The 17,193-nt window shown below is 40.3% G+C and overlaps 1 protein-coding gene across 1 annotated transcript; it reads right to left on the bottom strand.

Moving 5' to 3' along the window:
- Window positions 1-110: 110 nt before the first annotated feature.
- Window positions 111-15,971, bottom strand: lck (LCK proto-oncogene, Src family tyrosine kinase). The gene is made up of 13 exons (XM_086275459.1): window positions 15,799-15,971; window positions 14,011-14,123; window positions 13,457-13,517; window positions 12,457-12,547; window positions 10,652-10,750; window positions 10,397-10,500; window positions 8,088-8,237; window positions 7,840-7,992; window positions 5,526-5,705; window positions 3,550-3,626; window positions 1,727-1,880; window positions 1,508-1,639; window positions 111-1,417 (listed from the first exon to the last, which is right to left on the bottom strand). The coding sequence occupies exons 2-13, from the start codon at window positions 14,116-14,118 to the stop codon at window positions 1,221-1,223; spliced, it is 1,506 nt and encodes a 501-aa protein (XP_086131585.1). The 5' UTR covers window positions 14,119-14,123; window positions 15,799-15,971; the 3' UTR covers window positions 111-1,220.
- Between the last annotated feature and the right edge of the window lie 1,222 nt (window positions 15,972-17,193).

Genomic DNA, 17,193 nt, shown 5'->3' on the forward strand with positions numbered 1-17,193 from the left:
TGTTAAACTGGGATCTGACTGAAAAGGTATGAAGATCTAATTTTTGGTTTGGCAAAAAATTTACTGTGTTCTTCCTGATACAACTCTCTTGATTTATCCAGGACTGGAACCAGCACTACAGGTATGCTGGCTTTTGTCTGGTCAAAAAGCAAAGCAATTAGTATATTTAACTATAAGTAAAGTCAAAGCTAAAACTCAGATTGATTTTGTTTTATTTAACTTACAAAAATAAATTGTTTAGGGAAAAAAAATTACAGTACTTGGGGAAAGCCTCCCTATATTATTATTATTATTATGAAAAACTGAGCTAGAACTGATGCTTTAATTAGTATAAACTAAACTAAAAGCAGTAAACCTACTCAAGCAAACCCACTCGGGAAAAGAAAACTAAATGGAAAACAAAAATGAAAAAGAAATAATAAATATATAGAAAAAACAAAAAATGACTGTGTTGTAAACAGCATTTTAATGATGCAGCTGCTTTCTCCATATTTAATCAGAGGCAAATTTCTCAAATATAAACGTCTGTGTTATGTAAATAAAATCCTACAATAAGCAAGTAGCGCTGCCCCTAAAATAAATACAGCATTGTAAAAATATTATTTGCCTTTAAAACGAAATGCAGTACAAGTTTAAAGAACCCAAGATCAATGGAAGATTCAGAAGTTACCCCAAAACTTACAGTACTCGAGCAATAGCAATAGTTTGACGGCTCTCATGATTTTAGGGTAACGCACTGCAACATCAGCAATGATAAACTAAAATAATGCACATGTCATCTGGTAACAAACAACATTCATGAACAGCTTCTCTTTTTTTACTGAAATTAAAACACTTTCAAAAACATTTATTAAACAGCAGAGGTAAAACACAGCTGAAGCAGTGAACAGTATTTACACGTTAACAACAAGCACCAGGAGAGCAGCTGGTTATCCAGCTACATCAGTCAGTCCCCAGTTAATTCAAGCAGCTTGGCGATCACGCTCCCCTCTGCTGCTGGCTCTGATCCAGCTGGTTCATATTCATAGTTCCATAGGTAATAGTATCATATCTAAGTGGTCATGTCAGAATATATTTGATGCAGAAACTTGGAAAATGTCTGTTTATCCCTATCAGTAGAAAGGCATGCATTCTTCTAAAGAAAAAAATCAAAATCCAGCATCCACTGTCACAGGCTGTGCCTTAGTTTGAATCTGTTTATTGTATGTGTCTATTCCTAGCTATTCCTGGTATTGCCTCTCTGTGGATGTGAAGAAATCCTCCAGAACATTCCTCAGGTACTCGAACGTAGGTCTCTCCTCCGGATTCTCCTTCCAGCAGTGACACATGATGCTATAAAGAGCATCGGAGCAGTTGTCAGGCTGTGGCATTCTGTAGCTCCGCTCCAGGTTCTGGATTACCTCTGGGTTGGACATACCTGATAAAAAATAAATAAACAAATAAGAAATCAAATGTTTTTACAATTATTATTATTACTAGAATGAGTAATACGAGTGTGATCATTTACCAGGGTAAGGAATGCGTCCATATGTCACTATTTCTGTAAGGAGGATCCCAAATGACCACACATCAGATTTTATGGAGAAGGTGCCATAATTAATAGCTTCAGGGGCCGTCCATTTGATGGGGAACTTTGCACCTAGAAACAATGGAGAAGATTAAACAAGAATCTATGAAATGCTTTGAAATAGAGCCGAAGAGATGATATAGGTAAAGCTGTTGCTACCCTCTCTCGCTGTGTATTCGTTGTCCTCTATGAGTCGTGCGAGTCCAAAGTCGGCAACCTTGCAGATGAGCTCATGAGAGACGAGAATATTGGCAGCTCGCAGATCTCGATGAATGTAATTTTTCTGCTCAATAAATGCCATGCCGTCAGCCACCTGCAGGGGACAGCACAAGACAAAAGAAGCATGAGTGTGTGTGTGTGTGTGTGTGTTCAAGCACAAAATAAATGGCTGTGTACGGCCTGTGTGTATTTTAGCACTGTGCAATGTTTGTGTGTTAGACACATGAACCAGACAGATTCCCAAAGTAGGGAGTTGACTACTTCCTCGGGTCAGTTCTCTCTACCCTTTCACCTCTGTGCTCCACCCAGGTGCACAACACCAGCTCTACTTCCCAAAACAAAATGCTGCAGTCCTTGCTTTGCCTTCCCACAGACTGAGAGTTTATTACAGTGGCAGTCTGTGACTCATTCAGGTACAACACAGCTCATTTTGAAAGACGTGGACCTACAAGGGACTCTGATAGTGCACTCCGATGAATAAGGAAATTGATGCTAAGGATTTCCACAGAATTCACCACTCCACAAACACAAATTATCTGATACATTTATGGCGATCTGTTCATTTCTCTAGTTTTATCTAGTTTTTCTGAAGCTGCGGTGCATATTTCAGGCGTGAGAATGTGTCACATAGGCGGGGAGAAACCTGAGATGTACGTATGTTTGCGTCTTTCACAAAGTGGCAGTGTGACCTCCACCTCTACCTCTTTATACCTCTTTACACCTTTGTTCCATTCATTTGATTGTGGCATGAAAGAAATAATGGAAAGCATTTAAAAAGTTCTTAAAACCACACTTAGATTTGTGGTTGCCACTCTCAAAATATTATGAGTAAAATCTCTAATTCCTCTAACTGCATGCATGTACTTTGATTTAAACATAAGGTAGGGTTGTGACCACAGCAATAAATCACATTTGTCTCTATGGTCCACTGCATGGTGGTTACAGTTACCACAAAATCTATCAGTGCATAACTGGCTTGAAAACGTTGATTCTGTAAAAATGCGTTCACTGCTGTGCACAAACTCCAGCCCTCTGCAGCGAGCTCTGAGGCATTCGAGAATTTGCCTCTTGCACATCGAGAATCTCGTCAGGTTAGACTTTGAAGCTTCAGCCTGCCTTCCTGTGGTTTTGTTTTCCATTCCCAAACCTACACATTTAACTTCTTTGACAGGTTATATTTCACAAAGTAGGAGTGGGTACAAATAGTAATATATGCTTAAAATTTTGCAGCTGAAGCCAGTGTGAAGTCAGCAGTTGGCTGGTTTAGCTTTGCTTTGCATTAAGACTGGAAAGATAAGGAAGCAGTGGGTCTGACTTGAAAGAAGTTTCAACTACACTTTTTCGTTTTCGACCTAAGCTTATTATAATACTTTCACTGCCACATGTATTCGGTGGCAAAGGCCATACTTTTAAAATTTTAGCTACGTTGGCATCTTTGTGCAAATGTGTGATTAAAAAAAACACAAGATAAAATGTTCAGGCAATAGCCCCCTTGTTCGGTGGTAATAAGCCTCTGTGGTATATGTGCCACAGTGTCTAGACCAGCCTGCATTCATCAACATGGTTTCACATCTGCACGCACACACACACACACGGTTCTGATATTATCACCAGATTAAACTAAGCCTCAACAGTGGGTACTTTACTGCGTGGAAGTGCTGTGCTAGAATAATAGGAAGTGAAAAACGAAATCTTGTAAATAACTTGAAGAGAGGATGGAGATAAGTGGGCAGATATATTCACTGTAACAATAAATGTCTTGCCTGAGATGACATCTCTATCAGGACGTTCATGGGCAAATTGCTCCCCTCTGTTGTTTTCAGGTAATCCACCAGGCTACCTGTAAGAAAAATATACAACTTAAGTTTTCATTCATTCAAAAAGAATAACAGGTTGCATAATGGCGCGTCCACATTACTGACTGTTATGCAACAAAGATTAGGCAACAATGAATGCTAAAATGAATTGGAAAAAACCATGCACTGTCCACAAGACTAATTATATTTCCCTTTATCCACAACAAAAGCCCTCGCGATTCTCCGCAGCCATAAATACAGCGAGCTGGACCAGAATAGCACCTCAAATCAGTGAACATTTTACTTGGAGGAAGCAGAGACCATCAGATATGTTTCTGATAGCTGACTTTGTGTTGACTTTGATTAGCAGAGAACAATACCTCTGTGCACCACCCAACCAAGTCAGACCAAAGGAAATAGTTTCAGAGGGATGACTGTGCCAGGAAAGAAGAGGCAGTTACTCCTCTGCTTAAGTCCGGAGGACAGTTTTTGAAGTATGAGAACCAGGGTAAAGCTCTTTGTCAAGGTCACAAAGGGAAGCTAGGATGGCACGCCTGTTATTTTCCATCTTTGTTGTCTCTGATAATAAAAAAAAGGGAGAAGCGGAAAAGATGGGAACTCCAGAGCCGTCCTTTCTTTTCACAACAGAAGCGACAATTGTGTCCCGTTAACATGTGGATCCCAGACAAAGACACGGCCTCACATAGAACCGGTGCTGGTGGTTTGCAAGCTACTCACAGACGACTATACAAAGGCACGCCATTCATTTCAGCTGTAGGCCCGTTGTTGTGTTTGTGACAGCATCTCTCTGTGCATTTTGCGATTGTTCCTCTCAGTGAAAGATTTGTGGGCAGTAAACCTTTATTGAGAGTACTGAAACTGCTAACATGATTTGTGATTCACTGCAATTCCTCATATGTTATGTAAGAGGAGAGGGGAAAAGAGGAAGACACAGTGGCGAGATGCTGAACAAACTGTTATTCAAAGCGCTGCGGCATGTTTGTTTACGGCCGCAGCGGTGCAGTGTGCCGACATTTGTGTAAATGTGTCCCTGGAAAAGAGCCAGGCACCATCAGGGGTCTGTGTGAACAATAACACAGTGATTCATCCTCTCCTAATTTAACACCCTTCGTCTCAGACGGGCCGGAGAGACTTCCCCTCGATGCGTAAACACCAGTAACCTGTCTGGAAGGGGCCCAGCAAAGAAGTGAAAGTTCATGTTTGCTTTGAAACATTTTAGCAGCCAGCAGTGAAGGCCACGAGGAGAAGCCGAAAATGGCCTATCAGAGCTTGGCCGCTTCATCAAAGCAGCAAGTTTTGAAGGGAAGGGCCCGTGAGTTACTGTGGCTGCCTCATTCAGATTTCCTCACACGACTCGATTCATGTAAAAATTACAGAGCTTCATCTCTTATCAAAGATCAAAGTCAAACAAACAGAAGGGCAGCTGTGGATGTACCATCAAAACCTATTCTACTGATTCAACAGGCTCACTGAGGTGGAGCAGGTGTATGACGACATTATGACTCAGGGAAAAGAAGAAACGCATTGGGCTGCCCGCTCTTTTGTTCGAGCATGTGCTTTCACCCAAAGTCTGATAGGAGATCAACATGTTTAATCCTGAGCGTCTATAACAGCGCGAGAACTTACAACAGAAATTCTTTTGTCTTTGCTGCAGGCTGCAGGCACAGAGCTCACCCTGACACGGCAGGAGATGTCAGACAGGCTTAGACATATTTTAGATTACTTAATTGAATGGAAAGGAGCTGGTGTGATTACAAACGCATATCTCTTTAATTTACCTTCAAATAGGAACTGCTCAGAAACACTGATTTATTTTCCTTTAATGCTTCAGCTGACATGTGGAATTCCCTCTTGAGTGTTGGGCGCTACTAGCTCATTAGTAAAATTCTCCAGGTTGTGACACATGTTGTGTTTCTGCCTACCATTTTCCATGTACTCGGTGACAATATAGATCGGCTCCTGGGTAACCACAGCGAAGAGGCGGACGAGGCGAGGATGCTGCAGGTTCTTCATCATGTTGGCTTCTGCCAAGAAAGCTTCCACTGACATAGTGCCCATTTTCAGATTCTTGATTGCCACTTTCCTGTCGTTGTTGTAGACACCTGAAAACATATGGGCATATAGATATCACAGGGTGAACTCATGCTGGTGTTTACCACTTAGCACTTTTTACTTTAGTATGTCAGAGCTGAAAAAATTGAGCTAACAAGCAAGTGTCAAAAAATGGCAAGTGTTTGAATGGCCACTAGTGGCTGGTTTAACCTTCCCATAGTTAACAACCTTCCCATAGTCTGGTGCAAAAACAGGTTTCTAACTGTTTCACTGTTTAAATCGTGGCAAGAGGACATGCAAACGCATGACTGTGGGTTGAAGTTTGAAAAAGACAAAAGAAGTGTTATATAAATACACATCCATTTAGCCTTTGGAGTTACACATTACAAGGGTGTGTCTGCCTTGAGTGTCTTAATATTTAATCTGTTACCCACCACCAGTCCAGTATTTGTGCAGTGCACCAGCACAGACTATGACTGTAACTTGCTGAGCGGTTTGTCAGTGAGATGGCTAAAATGAAGTGGGTGACTCCACGTTTGCCGTTGATTAAATAACATTGAATGCTAAATCATTACTTTTGTGTGCGGTCATGACTAACCAAGTCAAGTCAAATGTTAGAGTGCTGCTTGAAACAAGTCACCCAGTACTTTATATAGTGTAAGGTAAAGACCCTAGAATAATACAGAGAAAACCCAAGAATCCGATGACCTCCTATGAGCAAGTACTTGGTGGCTCGAAGGAAAAGCTCAGCTTTAACAGGAAGAAGCCTCTGACAGAACCTCAGGGCAGCCATCTGCCGTGTCTGGGGTTGAGGGTGAGGGGAGGAGCGTTTAAAGCTGAATGGTGAAATGCGGTGTATAAAAATGTTTGCAGGCTCCGTGCTTCTGAAAATGAAATCATTGTGGGTGTAACAACAGAAGATTTATTATCACACAGCACGAATCCCAGCTATGGAGACATTTGGTAAAGCTGTCTTTTAATAAGATGTTTTATCTTTATTTTATTGTCTTTTTTTCCTTCCCTGTAATGAAGGCCGATTGATATCATATCGTGCCAAATATGTCAAACAAAGCAAAGTCAGCAGGACTCCACTCTACTCATTTTTAGAAAATGTAACAACTTTTATCCACAATCAAATGTTAGATTATAACCCTGAACTGATTGCCAAACAAAGCTATGCCTCTACTCCAACTAAGAATGTCCTGTTCTGTCCACACGAGTAATTAAGCCCGTCTAGTTGCCGGCTGGTGATTTGATGACTCTAAACACAGCTCTTTTGTCACCAGTGGAGCGATTCAACGTGGGCCAGGCGAGCAACAGTTTTTGAATGGCTTTCATGCAAACAGGTTCTCATTCCAGCTCTGGAACACTGACACCCTCCTCATGCCAACTAAAGCCACAACCGAGCAGTTTCACTTTCAGTTACACAAAGCGCTGAACAATTCACACCAAACATGAAGTGCAGCGACACTGTGAGCAAATTATTTTTACTATTCAAAGCATCTCTCTGCCCCTTTTATCTACTATGGAAATCTCGTTAGAAGACGTAGTTGTGTATTTTCATGTGCATGCAAATAAACATTTCAAAGCCAGGGACAGTCGCACCCACAATTCAAGAATGTCACTGAACCAATGTTTGGATGAGGATGAAGAAACAAACAGAGCTCTGGCTACATGGGAGCAAACATTGTAAGTATAAAGTGGCAGTGAGTGGAGAAGTTCCATTGTTGGTAATGTTTAGCTCTTAAAGAGAGGTTTGTTTGGGATGTTAAATTGTGCTGGCAAATGAGGATGGGGAATAGAGGGAAAGTTACCCCTGCAATTCAGTAATAATGGGGTTGTGGTACAGATTAGTTCAACTGATACCCATGTGATCCAAACACTTTGTGTCTTGTTTACCTTAATCCTTCACAGGAAAGCCAGATTTATGCTGCTTGAGCGATGTTGTGTAACACGGTTAATACCTCCCATCACTCTTCAGTTAACCAGCTCAAACAAGCCTACAATTAAGACTGCATGGAGGAAACGCTTCTGCATACACTGCAGAAAAACCCTGGCGAAAACTTTCTGGCAGCCACGCAGTCAAGGCCACAGCCAGATTGAGCAACTGGGCTTTGTACACACGATCTTTTTCTGCAAAATTCTGCAAACCTTTAAAAGTCATGCAAATGGAAATGCACTTACCCATCCAGACTTCTCCAAACTGCCCAGCTCCGAGCCTGCGTTCCAGTTTCAGAGACTCACGAGGAATCTCCCACTCGTCCTGCCACCAGGGCTTCTGCGGTGCCCTAGACTGACATGGTTTCACCAGCTTTGTGCACAGCCCGTCTGCATCACCTGAATGACAAAGAAAAGAAACGTATAAAATTATTAGAATGAAGACTCCACAGTAACCAGCAATATCGATAATCCCCTCAAGAGGCTGTACGCACGTGAGTGATGATGGACGAGCTCCTTCAGCGAGTTGAAGGATATCTTCGCTGTGATGTAGAAGCCACCATTGTCCATGTTGCGGATCCTGTAGTGCTTCACTCCTTCACCTGTGTTATGGTCCAGATCTCTCACTGACAACGAGTATGATCCTGGAACAGGAAGTTAGAACCATGATGATTTACTCTAAAATGTCCTAACTAAGCTTTTCACTGTCAGACACTTAAGGCTTTCCAAAATACATCATCCACTACAACGCATGAAATTAGTAGCTAATGTATTGGAAATGTCAATATTAATACATCAGTACATTAGTACTATTAAAATTTTTTAATTTTCTCATAATATAGACAAAGTTTAATGCTAAAATGGCCTTTGAAGCAGAAATAATGTTGTGGGCTGATTCGCTCTGCGTAGATTTGCAACATCGTGACAGCTTTAATGCTTAAAGTTGCTAATCTGATCATTTTTACCAACCAGGAGCATTGAAAATCCTTTCCACCTGACAAACCTGAGATACATGCACTATCTACTCCCATGTAACATAAAAATGTTTGCTTTGTTTCCCATAACGCTTTAAACAGGAAGCATATTGGTGTCATGGAGTTGTTATAGCTTGAACACACGTGGTAACCTCTGGGGCTTGAAAATTAAGAAAAGGCTTTGATGAGGCAGTATTAGGGTCTCAGCTGTTGTGAGTGACAGGTCGATAATACGTGTAGCTTCTAGCTGTCTTCCAGGTGTCACCTCACCCGCTTCCTGTCACCGAAATGGACTTTTTGAGCATGTTTGCTGCCATGTTAACAGACCGTCCAGCAAACTCTTCCAGTTTTTTGGTGAGTGACTTACTAACAGCGAGTGTGTGTGCATCTGGATGCATCTTGGCAATTAAGCTAGCTAATATAGCACTCACTGACCATATCAAAGATGGCCAACGTGATGGGGTGATAGTGGTGTTTGCAAACAGACTACAGTTTTCTCAGTGAGAAACAGCCCCAGCCCTGGTCTCTGTTAACAGTTTCCTGGTGGTTTTATGGGTTTAGTCGCTGGTTTTTGGTGAGATTTTTGATTTGTTGAGTAAAACGTTACCGTAAGTCCATTTTGTAAAGTTTTATCATTCTAAGTGTCAGAGAGCGGGTTTATCGAGAGGATGCTCATTGGCTAACGACTTGTGGTTTTCATATTAGCACTCAACCATCTGGTCCAAGTATTATCACTCATTGCTCCACAATAGTGAAGGCCATAATGCCAAACTTCAAGCTGAAAAACATAGTTGTGCAATCATCTATCTTTTATACACAGCTTATGTTTTATTCAGCTGAAGGTGAGAGTTTGAATCCTGTTACATTTCTGAAAATTTACCGCTTCAAAAGTAAGAGGAAAAAAAAGGATTTACAAGCAACCAAATGATGCAACCATCACTCGATTAAGCTGGCAATGAAGAAAGCATGACAATGATTCTCAGACAGGTTTTGGTTTACGTGGCTGGGGTCCTCTTGTAAAGCTTAATGCACATATGGGAACACCCCTCAGTAACCAGCCTACATTGTAGAGACGCTGGTGTGGTCGTCTTTTTGTTGGAAAACGATTTGGGTGGGTTTTTTAATCTGTTTTTATTGTTTTATGTGTTATGAGGTTTATCTTGTTTTTATGGACTATGAGTCTGGGATAAATAAAGATTGATTGATTGTAATAATTTATATTTTATAGTCATTTTACTACAATGCATAGAAACATCACTTTTCTCACAAAATGTGAGTCACCGTGTGTTCCAGTGTGTTATGAGTCAGAGTTAAATATCTGTGGTAATCACACTGTACTGCGTTGTTCTGTGAGGCTGTACGTGGGCACAGTCGAATACTTTAACAATTATAAGGTTCATTCGACGATGTTAAAAAAGCACAGTGTAGACCGCCGTACAGAACTGTGTGCCAGTGGCTAAAATAATGAATCGTGGCACACTTCAGGGGGGTGAGCATTTAGCAGTCGTGGCTTCATTTCCAGTGAAATTAATGCAGCATGTAAGTCATATTTTTATTTTAAGCAAGGAGCAGGAAAACAAAACTGAAACAAAACAGATGAGACAAATTGGGAAACAGGTAGTGGGATTACGGGAAATGCACGTAATAACAAAACTGACTGCTACTGAGGAAACCAGTCATATTGTTCATGAGCTCACTTGTTCCATTTAGGTTATTAAAGGTTTAAAATGTGACATATAGCATTTAAGTGCATCTCAATGTGAAGTAAAACAGACTGCTGAGAAGCCGCCTGTTGATCTGCGCAGTCGGTTTTCTGTAGAGCATTTTACCTTTGGCGGTCTCACTCTCTCGAATCAGGAAGGAACCCTGCGTATTCCCAGGAGCGAGGAGCAGCCTCATGGCTTCGTTTCTCGAAATGTTCCTGAAGAACCACCTGCAGCGCAAACACACCATATGCTTCACACTTTGAGCTAACCACTTCCCTTCCCTCAGGGACAGATAATGCATTGCATGACATGAGATGGTGTTGAGGTTGAATGACATGGCTTTGAAAGGCGTGTCAGCGTGCTTCCTGTGTGACGTACGGTTCGGTCTCCACGGTGGACAATGCGACAAAGTTGTAGGGGATGTAGCCCTGCTGGCCTGTGGTGAGAGACTCTGCCAGATACCATTCTGGATCATCCCTGCATGTCAGAAGAGGCAGCAACAATACTCTGAGTTAGTTATCATAGCCGTGATGTGTGTCACACAGCTTCAGAAAACAGGTTCAGTTCAACCCCAAAAAGGCCTCAATAGTCTTTACGTGAATAAAATGAAGCGCATCGCTGGGAGGGAGAAAAATGTGTTGCTCTGTGTAAAAGAAGAAGACGCTGAAGGGAAAGAAGGATGCTCAGCACAGACTTAATTGTAAACGGCCCTAAAAATGAAAGATTTAAGATCTTGAGCTACATAAATTAATCTTGTTATGTCGTTGGAGTTCTGCCTAAAATCATTAACAATTGTCACATGTTTTAATACAATATTAGCCAGCAGTCGTTCCAGGAAGTTATGTTTTCTATGTCACAAACATATTTTTTTACTAAAAAACTGGTAAATCTTGCTACATTAAGTGTGCATGCAGAACACTAGCTTTTTATATTTTGATATATTAACTTTAACTTTCAAGCAAAAGATTATTTTCTTTTCTGCGTACATACACATATTCGAATGAGTTTCTATTGCACATTTTTATATTTACCCACATATATATAGCACAGTATGTCATATGGCTTTATTTCCTTTGCTGTTATATGTATGTTTTTCTCTTGTTAAAGTTTGTGTTTCCTCTTTCAAACCCGCAAAATCACACGTCTGAATTTTTTGGGGGCATTTTTTTACATTTATTCAATTTTCAACAGCACACATTGACAGGAAGTGTTGGGTGAGATCATGTAGTCATAACATCTCCCATCTGAAAATACATTCTAAAACATATGGCGTGTATTTACAGTGGGTGCTCGGCAGTCCAGCAGACCCACAGCTGTGTGCAAGTATGATTAAAAGCTGAATTTAAGTCATTTGCAAATAAGTTAATCCCAATATTTAACTGAAAACGTACAAAGACAATATAGCAAAAAATGTGCTCAATTTAAATTTGGCGTCAACAATACATTAAAAGAAAATGTGGGGACAGAGCAGTTAGAGACTGGAAAAACTGTGTAATACGCAAAAAAAGCAGTTGGTGGAACATGAAGCTAGAAATGTTAATTAGAAACACGATCGTTTTTATAACGAGCGTCGCGCAGATGTTTTCTAATTTAAGTCTTTATCTGAGTCTTTCGTATTTAACCCTAGGGCGAGGCTGAGCACTTGAAATATCGATACCCATGATCTAAAAACACCACAGCCATCTTTTGGTGTAGTAAACAATGCGTACTGCCATGCAGGTGACAGACATTCTTGCTTATTTTAGCAAAACACTGCTACTCTGTATTATTATTACAGCAGCTTGGCTTCACTTGTGGTCCAGATGTGTCAGCCATCCCAAAAACAAGATTACCCCAGCTGTTCCAATCAACAAACAAAAAAGAGATTTCACTTTCAAAACTGCAACGATTGATTTTCTCGTTTTCCTAACATACACAGGGTCACGATACACAGTGGAAAGTGTGTCAGTCCCAACTTTTTCAAACATATTTCTGGTATTAAAGTCAAAATGAGTGTATATATAATTAAAAACAAAACAATGCAGTTTCTCAGTTTGGGTTGTCTTTGTACAATCATCAGTTAAATGTCCTGGTGTTAAGGTTTTATAGCTTATGCTCCACTATTTATGGGGTGAGTGGATAATGGACCAGATTAGTTCTTGGTTTCGTTGCAAGACATTGCTGTGTGTTTAAAAGCAGATTACTTGTTGAGGATCTTGAGTTTGTCTCCTTTGTCGAAGCCGAGGTCGCCGTCATGAGTGGGCTCATAGCTGTAAATGGCCACCACAACGTTGACTGCAAGACAAAATTTGTAGTTTTAGATACAATTTTACTTACAATTAACATGAAAAGCTTATGTCAAGCTTATTTCAACCTATTCCATTTTACATATCTGACAAAGACATGTGGGGCCCTTTCACGGCGGCACATTGTAATGCATTACATTACACAGAAAAAGCAAACGATCCCCTGTGAGCGTGAGCTGGCGATGGCGAATAATCCCCTCTCGTCAGAGTGTACGAGAACAGCAAGTAGACATTTACAGGTGAATAATTAAAGATTTATTTATAGGGCAAGATAATGGCATTATAAATTGTTGTCTTTTCATTATTTATAGAACTAACTCCAACTTAGAGGCTAAAAATATAATAGATAAACTAGCGGAAGCTGTTTCCTGCATGGGGAAGTGAATCATCATAAAAAATGTGTCACTACATGATTTACTGTAACTACTTGCTGCAACTGATCCTGGATCACATTCATTATTACACAAAGGACCCAGGAAACAAAGTGTGGCTGTGGTACTTGAGTACACAATAAGCCCAAAGTTACTTGATTAATTTCATGCATACTTGGTCATATTTGTGTAAACAGCAAGAGGAACCACCGCGGAAACCAGAGAATGGAAAGCAAATGGAAAACTTTGTGTTCATAAACAATGAAATGGAAATATTTATAATGTGATGGGATGAGGGAAAAGTCCAGATGTACTGACACTGACACAATAAAAAAAACTATATTACATAATTATGTATACAGTTATTTTCAAATTGTACTCATGCAGTGCATCTATTAGCCCGCAGGAAAATGTCTGAAGTGCTAAACTGAGGCTGTCGTGTGTAACTAAGCGAAATAATTAAAAATGGATTTAACTCCATCAGGATAAGTTTATAGACAAAATTTACTTTTTCTAAAACTTATTACCTGGTAAAGGTGATGTAGGAGGTGTCATCTGCGATGGATATGGAATCAGCTGCTCTGTGTACTGGGAAGAAATAAACAAGATTAGATTTCCATTTTATACTTTGTAAGATTTATGCGGTCAAACAAGACACCATCGCACGTCACATTCACTGTAAGACCGTGAAGTTCTACAGTTTCATACGTGGATCGTGACGGTAAATCGTAAGACATGTGGTTTTCTCCTTTATTTCTGTCATTTCCAGTCTAATGGGAAATCTAATTCTCAGAGAGGAAACAAACAACATTGGACGGATAGTTACGCCCGCATTTAGTTACACAACCAAAAGGAAACTTTCCTCACAGTTATGTAAGTTATACAGAAATATATGACAATAATCAACAACAATCCACACAACACAAAATACACTGTGGGTTTACAGCTTATGTGTTTGTCCCCCAAGTGGTCATTCTCACACACACCACAAACCAGAAGCTTTTCATGTATGGACGCTCATTCATGTGCACCAACACACTCACACTAATGTGCACATACTACACACAAGATGAACACTTACTGGGTTGCATGATTGTGGCGGTATGGGACAGTTGCAGTGTTCGCAGATTTCATCCAAGTTCTCGATCCACTCACTGTCTGAATAGTCCGAACTGCAGTTGCAGCCCATCTTTTCTGCACGGCGGAAACTTGTGGTTATTTTCAAAAAAATCTGATGCTCATAAAATGGGAACAACAAATTAGCAGTGGAAGAAATGGCATCTTAGATTCACCAACGAATGATTCCACGTCGCTTTACAACCACATATTATAATCACTATTTAAAATTATGTAAGTCGAATTCTCTTGGAAAATCTAAAGAAAAACAGTTTGAGTAAATCTTTTTTGGCTAAATTTGAAATTGTGTGCTCTAAAAAGCTTTTGCTTCCGAAAACTGCTTCAGTCGGATGTGACTGAGGGCCTCGCCTCAAAATGGAGCCTCAGAGGGAAATCGGGCTCAGAAATAAGAGTCTGAGACCTGAAGGGACTTTTTTTAAATGCTACCCTGCGTCAGTTAAACAAAATCACATCCAGAACTGACACAGTTTTGCTATAATGTTCAGCAATGTTCAATGTTCAGTCACATCGGGACGTTTCCTGCTCTCATTCTGGAGAAAGTAAAGCAGGCCCTGCAGAAGTGTACCAGTGTTAATCTGGTATAATCCAGCATCTGCACGTGCTCTGTATATTGTGTTTTAGACTGGTACTCTGTATGAACCGGCTTTCTCAGGCTCGCTTGGCTCCCACCAGACCATTCATGGAAGAAGGTCAGTGGGCCAATCGCAGCAGCCGTCTTTCCCAAAGGCTCAAAGCCGTGAGAAAAATCTGGAGAGTAACAGCCCACTACTGCCCTGAGACCCCAAGAAAGGAATCACAGAGGGATCATAAAGATGTTTTTATTTTATCATCAGCACTCCTACACTTACTGACACACACTCGGGGAGTAATACAAGTCAGCATTTTCCACTGAGGGGTTACCCTCTGCTTTTTATCATCGACATCTGAAGGCTTTTCCAAAATCATACTGATGGTTGTTGTTATTGTTTCCAATGTAACCAAGGCTACTTCAGATATTAAGTGTACCAGAAATGATGTGATGAACCAAGATTTTAAGACTTTTGACTTCAGTCACTCATTGTCAGTTCAGAAGCTTGAAGAAACAAACCATAAAAAAATCATATTTTTGTAAAAAAAGAATAGATTTTAATAGAGTGGAATAGATATTCGATTGATTTAAGTTTTTATGTAAATTGCTGGTACACCATTTTAACAGCATACTGTTAAATTTATTTACCGTTTTAACAGTTGCCATTGTCGACATTGTTTCCATATACAGACAAACTTGTATAGGAAGTGTCAACTTTGTATCAAAATACTTTAATACCCAAACTTTTTTTTTTGAAAATGTTATTTAAAGACAGATTAATAAAGTAGATTTACAGAAGCGTTGGTATTTCATTACAAGAAAACGGTTTGTTCTTTTGTGGTCACATCTTCCTTGTAATGCAGATTTATATCAACAGAGGAGATAACCAGTAGCTGAATGCGCTTTGTTACTGTTGTGAAGCAGGCTGAACATTATTCATTTATTTATGGATTTATTTTGCGTTGCTGCTATTTGTTATTTTTTTAAGTTCAGTAAACTTCATAGAAAAGACCAAATTTGAAAACAAGCCCCAGATTTATGTAGAATATTTGCTTTAAGACAAGAAAGACGTTTAAATCCTTTCCTGTTACACCTTTATCACAGTTTCACTTTACTTCTTTGACCTAATCTTAAAGTAAGAAGAATCACACGTGTGAAACTCACCTCTTTGGATATGAAACGTCTCCTCAAGCGTCCAATAATGTCCAATAATGTCAGATTTCAGGTGCCGCCATTGGGAAATCTTATTTAAATCTTCTTTTTTTAAAAAGAGCTGTTTAAGTGCAGCAAGCAAGTTTTTCAGCACTTGAGCCTAGGTGTGAAGATGTCATCATCCGCTTCTCTTATTATAACACTATCACAGGAGCACTTGTGCGGCGCCTGCATGCACACATGCGCACTATGGAGGGGAGCAACCCAGAGAGTTTCCTGTCGTTGAAAGGTTGAGGGTTGCTCTGCAGGCTTTTAACAGGTGCTTACTGTGCAGCTGTGTGAGAGCAAGGGGGAACGTTATGGGCTCTACGGTAAAGGGGTCAGGACAGCACCTTTCCCAAACACGGAACAAGACATGAATTTTCCAAAACAGTTTAGAGACGGGGGGCTTTTGTAGGCCGCGCTTTTGTGTCGCTCGCTGTTTGCATTTAACGTGCGACTTGCTGACCTTTAAAGTAAAGAACATCTTCAGTGTGCAGCTGAGGTGTTGGTCCAGAGCGGTTCAAAAGATATTTGAATATCTTGCAGCACTCGGGACAGTTGCATTAAGTCAACAAGACTACAAAGTTTTCTTTTTTAGTCAAACATGTGGTTTGAGGATATTTTTGTCTGTGGCCAAAAAAGGCTTTAAAATTAACCTTTGGTCTTGGTTTACTCAGCTTACTATTAAAAAATGTGAAAATATAAAGAGAAAAGCCTCGTCACAAGCTCCACGTCTCCTTTAAAGAACATTTTGTAACATAGAATCATAATTTTAGCTCTAGCAGGCTGTCTCATGGTCACATTTCTACTCGAGAAAAGGCATAAAGTAAAAACCTCTCTGCCTGTTAACACCCTCTAAGCCTGTGCTGTCGCATTTTCGACATTTCATACAACTCTAGCCGTGGACCGCATCTCTTCTCTTGTGGTGAACGGCTGCTGCTACATAGCGTGCACTAGCAGGAAGTCAGTCCAAACATTACAGGAAGTGCACAGAAATATGTGCTTAGAAGACTGCCACAGCATAGATTAAGTCTCACTCATGATGAAACCACCTGAGTTCACTCTTTTTTCCGTTAAAGTGCAGAGTATAAATCTAGGAGGATGTGTGAAACGTGCTTCATTTTTCTTTTTTTTTTTAATTTTGAGAGTGATGTAAATAGGTAGGTGCATGTGACAGAAGATAAAGTCTAATCATCCAAGAACTCTTCTTTGATACGTGCTGGGAGAAAAAGTGTCCCGCCATGTTTGGAGATCAGCTTTGTCCAGGCCTTCTGGAGCTTTAAGGGTATTCCTTTCTTCCTCTCGACCACAGTTGTCACTACTTCCAAATGTGGTTGGAAATCACATTCTGTTACGCAATCAAAC

Source organism: Aulonocara sp. 'chitande type north' Nkhata Bay, linkage group LG19 (assembly GCF_057382095.1).
Source record: "Aulonocara sp. 'chitande type north' Nkhata Bay isolate Kocher_YH1m ecotype deep benthic linkage group LG19, A_spYH_male_GT1.1, whole genome shotgun sequence".
Lineage (NCBI taxonomy): Eukaryota > Metazoa > Chordata > Actinopteri > Cichliformes > Cichlidae > Aulonocara > Aulonocara sp. 'chitande type north' Nkhata Bay.

Excerpts from the sequence above, each read along its gene's own strand:
- lck (XM_086275459.1), bottom strand. The coding sequence starts at position 14,118 with ATGGGCTGCAACTGCAGTTCGGACTATTCAGACAGTGAGTGGATCGAG. Across the intron at positions 12,548-13,456 it reads TCCTACATCACCTTTACCAG|TCAACGTTGTGGTGGCCATT; the intron begins GTAATAAGTTTT and ends TTTGTCTTGCAG. Across the intron at positions 10,751-12,456 it reads AAACTCAAGATCCTCAACAA|GGATGATCCAGAATGGTATC; the intron begins GTAATCTGCTTT and ends TCTGACATGCAG.